The following is a 7,933-nucleotide window of genomic DNA, read 5'->3' as shown; positions in this document are numbered from 1 at the left end:
ACTGGTATGTATCTTTTTTTTTTTTTCTTTTAGCAAACAAAGCCTTATACTGGAAATAACCTCTGAAAATTCTGCAGGAACATTTCTTTCTTTAAAAGAGTTTTCTTCATTTCAAGAATTCTGTAACTGTGCTTCTCTTTATGTGAGGGGGGTTAATAATATAATGGTAATCATCATTATTATTGTTTTACTAATGAACATGGCTTTGGTTTTTAAGTTTGACTGTATCTGTAATAGTTCATGCCTTCTGTACAGTATTAGGATTGGGAATTGAGATGATCCTCCACGAAGTGAAGTATCCTGGATATAAACCATAAAAGCAAATCAACTGGGTATTCTGTCACACTGCTAAAATGGTTTGAGCAGGAGGTTGCCGGTTATGATACACAATTAAAGCATAATTACAACACATTACATAATTACTCCCACAGCAGGGGGGATGGAACTAGATGATCCTCAAGGTCTTTTCAACCCCAAACCAAGCCTATGATTCCATACAATGAATTGTGGGGGTAGAAGGAGGGCAAGACCACAGAAGGAGCAGTGTGCTCTTTTCTACTGAACGTGGTTTGCATTTATTTTGCTTCATTTACATTTGAAAGGGTTTTTGTTTTGGAGCTGCTTCAGTGGAGCCAGGACACCTGCCCACCTCATGGCCAGGTTTGTGCTTTCCTGTGGTCAGCAGCAGCTCCTCAGCTCCTGCTCCTCTGCAGTGTCCCTGGCCTGCTGTTTCTGATTTCTGCAGTGCAGGTTCAGAGGGAGCCTCTGCCCTGCCCAGCTGAACTTGCTGCCTGATGCTCAGCCCACTCAGAGGACAGGGCTGGTTTAACCTCAGCCCCGTTTTCATTTTCTGTTCTGTGCTTTCACAGATCCTCCCAGCCTGAAGTTAAGCTTGTTAGGAACTCACCTGTATATTTTTTTTTTATTTTTATTGCATTGTTAATTGTCTTAACTTCCCCTGTCATGTAAACTGCTGGAGTTGGCCTCTATTCTACCGCTTAAATTAGACCTTTGGTTTGGAAAATGTATTTCAGTTTACTTAAATTTTTCATTCCAGGTTGCTTTCTTTATAGCATTTCATTTTTTTAATTTGCTTTATCTTACTCCCTGTTCCCTCATGTTTCTTTTCACAGACTTTTAGCACTGGTGGTGTTGGGGCTGGAGGAGCATTTTGCCCCTCGAGTCCTCTGCTCATTTGCCAGGATCATGGTGGCTTTTTTAAGTTCCATGTTCATTTTGGTAACACAAGACTGGAATAGTAGTTGCAACTGGAGTTTGGTGAAGGGAGAAGAACCTTTGAAATCCTCATACTACTGTGTTAATTTAGAGACTTCTGGCATTGCATCCTTTATGTTTACATTAAATGTGTTTGGAGCTGCATTAAACCATGTAATATAGTACTTATTTATTTGTAATAATTTGTGTTAATTACTCCCAACTCTTGGGCTTGGTGCACTGAACCTGTGGCTGTGAGCACTCATGGGTACTGTCAGAGCCTGGAAAAGCAGAACAGCCAAGGAACAGCAGCCATCTCCCCCTTCCTGAGAAAATGCACAGGGTCAACACACACAAATGTGGCTGGAAGCCATGGTTTTCTTCAAGTCCTTGAAGTGCATTTAATGCAAATTGTTGTGGAACACGAAATACTTCAGCTGCTCTTCTGATGGTGCCTGGGAGGAGTGTTACACTTTGGATCCTGTCAGGAGAGCACACGCACCCCCCAGGAGCTTCTGACCTCATGGCAAGAACAGATGTGAACTTCACTTTGATGGAATTGGAGCAGTATAAACAAACAAAACTTCCCTTGCCTTGCTTTTTCTCCCCAGTGGGATTGGAAGCCTTTCTTCAAGGTGTGGTTTGGGGTGTTTAAATCACCTTTCCCCCCCCAGACATACATGGTCAGCTCCAGCACTGGTTTTGTGGGTGGGTGTAGGAACTTTTCCACTTTGCATTCCACTGGATTCCCATCAATGCAAGTCATATCCGTACATGGAAGCCTGGCCCTTGGCACAGACTCCTCCAGCACAGCCAGAGCTGCTGCAGATCGACAGGAGCCCCGACTTTGGGTGTGCTCACACACAAAGCTGAGCCCCACCTGCTTTCATTGACTTTTCCCTCCTAAGGCAGTTCAGAAAAGCTGTACATGTAGCCACTTTGCTGGCTTTTCACAGGACAGCTGTTCTCATGAGAACACTACACAGCTTCCTCGTTACTGCAGCACCTTGGAATATCCCGTCATGACCAACCTGCAAAGGGATGTTTGAAGCTGTCTGCCCTTCCCAAAAACTGACGAGTAGAGGGGGCAGTCTGTATGATACCTTGAGTTTTTAGGCACCTTTCTTTTGGCTCGAGCTTAACAGTTCCAAAAGGAAGCCCAAACCTTGCAGTGAGAGCAGCTGAAATACTTCCTTAAGTTCTGCAACTCTCAAGCTTCCCCCCCACCCCTGAAAGATAAAAATGGAAAACCATTGTTAGAGGTTATGAACTTAGAAAATTGAGCATCCTTTGAGCCAGATTCCCAAGTTTAACCACAGGATTACTTGATTGCTTTGTTAGGCCTCAGCTTCCACAGAACCAGGCCAACATGAACATCACACCAGGGCACAGCAGCACCCACAGCAGTGTTTCTCCAGCCTGCAGGACCAGCTTACAGCTGGCTGAGAGAATCCTTGCTCTCCAAGGCAAGGGGGAAAAAACCCCCAATCTCTGCTCACAACTTCCTGTGATGAACATTACCCCAGAATTACCCCCACTGCAGCAGCAGATACTAGGAACTCTACACAAGCTCTGTTGTACAAATTTATTGTGTGGTCCCCAGGGTGGGAGCTCAGTTCTCCTTCTCCTGCACAGTCTTTGTGCCCCGCAGCCGCCCCGTGCGGCGCGCAGCGATGAGCCCGACCTTGCGTCCCGCGGGAGCATCCCTGCGGATGGTCGAGGGCTTCCCGATGTGCTGGTGGTTGCCTCCTCCGAAGGGATGCTCCACGGGCTGTGCAGGGGGAAAGCAAGACACCAATGTAACCACAGAAACTGATGGTCAACAGAAATAAACAGATTAAAGGGAACAAAGAAATAACTACTTCACTTTTCATGTGGTGCAGTCACCATCAAGTGCTGCTAATTCACCCTGTGGCTGCACATTTATCTGGGAAGCTTCCCTCCCAGATACATGCCAGGCTCATCCCAATAATCCCACTAATCTTTTCTCAACTGTCAGAGGGGACAGGGATGACTCCAAACAGACTCACGTTCATGGCCACACCACGGACACGTGGCCAGCAGTTCCTCTTGGCCTTGTACTTGTGGTAGGCACGGCCAGCCTTCAGGATGGGCTTGTCAATACGGCCTCCACCAGCCACGATTCCTGCAGGGAATGGCAGGAATGGTGACACCCAAATAGAGTACACACCAGTAAAAAGGAAAGCCAACACCAACAGTGACATCAGAACTGAGCTGCAGCCTTTTTCCTGATCCAATACACACAGGATTGAGCTTTCTTTCTAAAGCACTGTCAGTTCTAATGCTACAATTTCCTGAGCAACATCAAGTTTTTCAAGTGAAGTATGAATTGAAAGAACTTTGAGGTCCAATACCTACTTGTTTCATAATTTCCTGAGTCAATTTTACTGGAGTAACACACCAGATTACTCACCTTGGTGTCTTCCATGCAGAGGCAGGCAAGTGTCACCAGCAGCCATCTCAGCTGTCACAGGTGCACAACAAACCTGGTGCAGCCTCTGCTTCTTGGCAGTGGTTTTGTCATTCCCTGTCAGACCTCCCAGAACACTCCACCCACCTGACACCACCAACAGGCTCCCTCAGTGTACCAAAAGCAGGAAATCAAAATGGCATTTTCCATGTAAGTTGTTCCCCAAGGACCGCAGGTTTTACAGGCTGAGCAATTCCACTACAGCCTGAGGACAATGAGCAGCTACTTCCCTCTCCTCTCACCAAGTCAAAACTTCTCCAAATTCAGGTTAGCAACATGCAAAAGTAATTCAGGTGTAAAACACGAGCCAGGCAACTGAGCACAGACTGTCCAGCCTGCACATGACACTCTTTTCAAGATGGTTACTAAAACAGGGGCCTTGTTTGGAAGATTCAGTGACAAGAAGCCCAGTGACAAGTTCACAGTGATTGTTCCTTACCTACGACAGCCCTGTTTGCAGAAGAAATTACTTTCTTGGAGCCTGAGGGCAGCTTCACCCTGGTTTTCTTGGTTTCGGGGTTGTGGGAGATGACGGTGGCGTAGTTCCCGGAGGCACGCGCCAGCTTCCCGCGGTCACCGGGCTTCTCCTCCAGGCAGCACACGATGGTGCCCTCGGGCATGGTGCCCACAGGCAGAACATTCCCGATGTTCAGCTGGGCTGCAAACAGCAAGAGAGCAGCCACAGCCTCACTCAGGGCCCTGGGCCAGGGCTACAGCCCTGCTCAGCACGGGAGGGTTGCGCCACAGACCCAGTGGCAGCAGCAGGGTCCTGCACTCCGGCATCCCAAAGTGCAGGAGCTGGGACCCCACTGCCCTGCCCTGCCCTGCCCTGCCCAGCCCAGCCCAGCCCAGCCCCGCCCCACCTTTCTTGCCACAGTACACAAACTGCCCAGTGTGGATGCCCTCGGCAGCGATGAACAGCTCCGTGCGCTTCTTGAACCGGTACGGGTCACGGAAGGCGATCTTGGCCAGCGGAGCACCCCGCCCGGGGTCATGGATGATGTCCTGTGGGAATGCAGAGCTGCTTTAGGGCAGGACATGGCCTCTGCCAGGGGCTCTGAAGGAATCCAGAGCTTTGAGAACTGGGGAATGGTTACTCTGGGGTGATTCTGAGCAAGACACTTCTCAGGGGGATCTGGGTTTCCCTCAGCATGAGGGAGCTGAAGATTCACATCTGATATAAGCTCCAGTACCTATATCCCATCCTACCACAGAAGTCCTCCCTGTGAGGGTGGTGAGGCCCTGCCACAGGATGCCCCATCCCTGGAAGTGTTCACAGCCAGGCTGGACAGGGCTTGGAGCAACCTGGGATAGTGGAAGGTGTCTCTGCCAATGACAAGGGAATTAGAACTGGATGAGCTCTAAGGTCCCTTCCAAACCAAATCATTCATCCATCACAAAATAATGTCTGGTTTAGAGTGCAGCTAATCCTGTCTGAACAGTTTTATTCCTGACATTCTGCAGGTATCCAGTCTCTCCATGCTAAGAAATCCACTTTCTCTTTGCCCAGCCACCTTTGGACAGAGGTGGGCACAGGCAGTGACTTCTCCATGTGTTTCCTTGGGATTGAAGCATTTCTAACATTCTGCAAACAGATAAACAAAGTTTTTGAAGCTCCTAAATAAGGAAGCACAGACTTGTTGTTTCTTTTACACTTTGCAAAACATGTCCATTCTGTTCCTGAAGCACACTGGGATTAAAATACCCAACCATGTGTTTACAGACTACAGACAAGTGACTCTGACACATCTGTAAGATGTGTCTGTCTTCCAGGACAGCCCATAAACTGTTGGTGTCCATTACTGATGTTTTCTCAACCCTGTTGGCCAAATGCCCTATGTATTACCAAGTTCAAGTCAAGCCTTGCTACCTACCTTCTCTCACCTCAATTAGGTGAGGGTGAAGAGGATTCTCTCTATATCCTGAACATGACCGTGCTGTAAAATGCTGAAGGGCTGCTCAGAGAATCCAACCAGTAGCACTGTTTGCACTCTACAGTCCCTGACACCCCAGAAAGTACCTGCAGCACCCCTGAACCACTATCACACCCAAATACAGGTACTGCCTTGCTCCTACTGCTCAAGGCTAAAATTATGGAGATCACTTGGCATTTGCAAAGGATTTTTTAATTTTTTTTTAATATGCAATCAGCTACATGGCAAACTCCCCAACCATGTTTCATGTACAGGGAATTCTAAGGCAACATAAAACCACGCTGGTACTGCTACTCTTAGCAAAACTCCAGCAGAAAATCCTGCTGCTGGCTAAGGGTGCCCTCTCTGTTGAGATGTTCTTATAACTAAAAGAGTTTAACTTTTCAAGGACTGTGCCCTATTTACGAAGAGAGAAAGCTGGACGAGGAACAGACGGGATAAGGGTCAGCCAAAGGGCTGTGGGCACTGCTGGCAGCGCAGGAGGCTCGGCCACCCCCGGGACGCGGTGCCGAATCTCCCCCCGAGCAGGGGACCCGCGGCCGCACGTACCTTGACGATGCCCTTGATGTACCCGTGCCGCTCGGCGAAGTCCACGGCGCGCAGCTTGGCCGGGCCCTTCCTGTGCTTGACGTGGGCGCGGAACACGGAGCCCGCGCCTTTCCTCTGCCCGCGGATGACGCGGCCCATGGCGCCCTGCGGGGGCACGGGGACAGCTCAGCGACACCCGCGACACGCTCAGCGACACGCCATCCCTGTCCCGTCCCCGCCCTGCCCCTTCCCGCGGCCGCCCGGGCGCGGATGGCGGCGGATTCGCGGTCGGGACCGGGATCGCGGCCGCCCCGCTCCTACCTCGCTCCGGCCTCCCCGGGAAAGAAGGAAGTGCTGACGTCACGGGCGCGCCGAGGCTGTTCCGGCGCAGTGACGTCACGCGGGAAGGAGCGGGCGCCGTGAGGGAGGCGCGGCGGGGATCCTGGGAGCGGTACAAACGGGATCGGGATAAACAAACGGGATCGGGATAAACAAACGGGATCGGGACAACCAGGATCGGGACAAACGGAGCTGGAACTTGGATGCCACCGTGGAATGCAAGTCGGTACATTTGCCGCGTTAAGGAAAACAAATAAAAGCCGCGCTCGCCAAGCTTTCCGGATTCTCACGGCTCGATTTTGCAACATTAGGAGCAGCGGTAAACAAACTCCAGTCTGAAACACTCAGCATGTGTTTCAATAGCGGACAATATAAACCTATACATTATATTTATAGAAAAGTAGAAAATAGATAATTAAAAATATTCCATAGTAGTGTTGCTGTCTCGCAGCCCGGCGGGGAGAGACGCTGGTTTCCCTTCGCTCCTTCCCTTCGATCCGGGCGGGAGCGGGAGCGGGGGCAGTTCCCATCCCGGGGCAGTTCCCATCCCGGGGCTGTTCCCATCCCGGGGCTGTGCCCAGGGCTGTTCCCATCCCGGGGCAGTTCCCATCCTGGGGCTGTTCCCATCCCGGAGCAGTGCCCATCCCGGAGCAGTGCCCATCCCGGGGCTGTTCCCATCCCGGGGCTGTTCCCATCCCAGAGCTGTTCCCATCCCGGGGCAGTGCTCATCCCGGAGCTGTTCCCATCCCGGTGTTCCAGGACCCACTTCTCTCTGTCTTAAAATGCTCCTTGATACACTGCCAGGGGCCAGGGAGGAAGGGGGTGGAGGGGGGGCTCAGAGTTCCTGGCTCCACTTTTCCAGGGCTTTCTTCATACAATCACAGATTGGATTATCTGGAAAATACCTCTGAGGTATCGAGTCCAACTGACTGAACACCCCTGTGTCACCCAGACCAGGGCACTATCACCTCCAGTCTTTCTGTAAACACCTCCAGGGACAATAACTGCACCTCCCTGGGCATCCCATTCCAATATCTAATCATACCTCCTGTGAAGAAATCCTTCCTAATGTCCAACCTAAACCCTGCTCCCCTGGAGCAGCTTTATGTCCTCTCATCTGTCACTGGTTCCCTGGGAGAAGAGACGAGTCCCCACCCGGCCACACTTTCCCTGTCAGGGAGTTGTAGAGAGCAATAAGATCATTCCTGAGCCTCCTTTTCTCCATGCAAAACATTCCCAACTCACTCGGTCTCTCCTCATAGGACTTGTGCTCCAGACCCTTCCCCAGCCCTGCTGCCCTTTTCTGGTCTCATTTCTGCCCCTCAATGTCCCTCCTGAGCCGAGGGGCCCAGAACTGGACACAAGTTTTGAGGTGTGGTCTCACCAGTGCCCAATACATGGGGAGAGGCACTGAGTTTGAACCCCC

At 50.6% G+C, this 7,933-nt stretch overlaps 1 protein-coding gene across 1 annotated transcript; it reads right to left on the bottom strand.

Moving 5' to 3' along the window:
- Positions 1–2,786: 2,786 nt before the first annotated feature.
- RPL8 (ribosomal protein L8) lies at positions 2,787–6,634 on the bottom strand. The gene is made up of 6 exons (XM_005526492.3): positions 6,490–6,634; positions 6,190–6,333; positions 4,570–4,711; positions 4,146–4,364; positions 3,246–3,361; positions 2,787–2,986 (listed from the first exon to the last, which is right to left on the bottom strand). The coding sequence occupies exons 2-6, from the start codon at positions 6,325–6,327 to the stop codon at positions 2,828–2,830; spliced, it is 774 nt and encodes a 257-aa protein (XP_005526549.1). The 5' UTR covers positions 6,328–6,333; positions 6,490–6,634; the 3' UTR covers positions 2,787–2,827.
- Positions 6,635–7,933: the final 1,299 nt, after the last annotated feature.

This window comes from Pseudopodoces humilis, chromosome 2 (genome assembly GCF_049639895.1).
Source record: "Pseudopodoces humilis isolate 2021_Gansu_Grassland_sample_001 chromosome 2, ASM4963989v1, whole genome shotgun sequence".
Classification (NCBI taxonomy): Eukaryota; Metazoa; Chordata; class Aves; order Passeriformes; family Paridae; genus Pseudopodoces; species Pseudopodoces humilis.
This window is presented reverse-complemented; position numbering and strand designations above follow the sequence as displayed.

Bases quoted from the DNA above. Each gene is read 5' to 3' on its own strand.
- RPL8 (XM_005526492.3), bottom strand. From the start codon at position 6,327: ATGGGCCGCGTCATCCGCGGGCAGAGGAAAGGCGCGGGCTCCGTGTTC. The intron at 4,712-6,189 runs GTACGTGCGGCC...GCATTCCCACAG, and splicing joins ACATCAAGGGCATCGTCAAG to GACATCATCCATGACCCCGG. The intron at 3,362-4,145 runs GTAAGGAACAAT...CATTCCCTGCAG, and splicing joins TGCAAACAGGGCTGTCGTAG to GAATCGTGGCTGGTGGAGGC.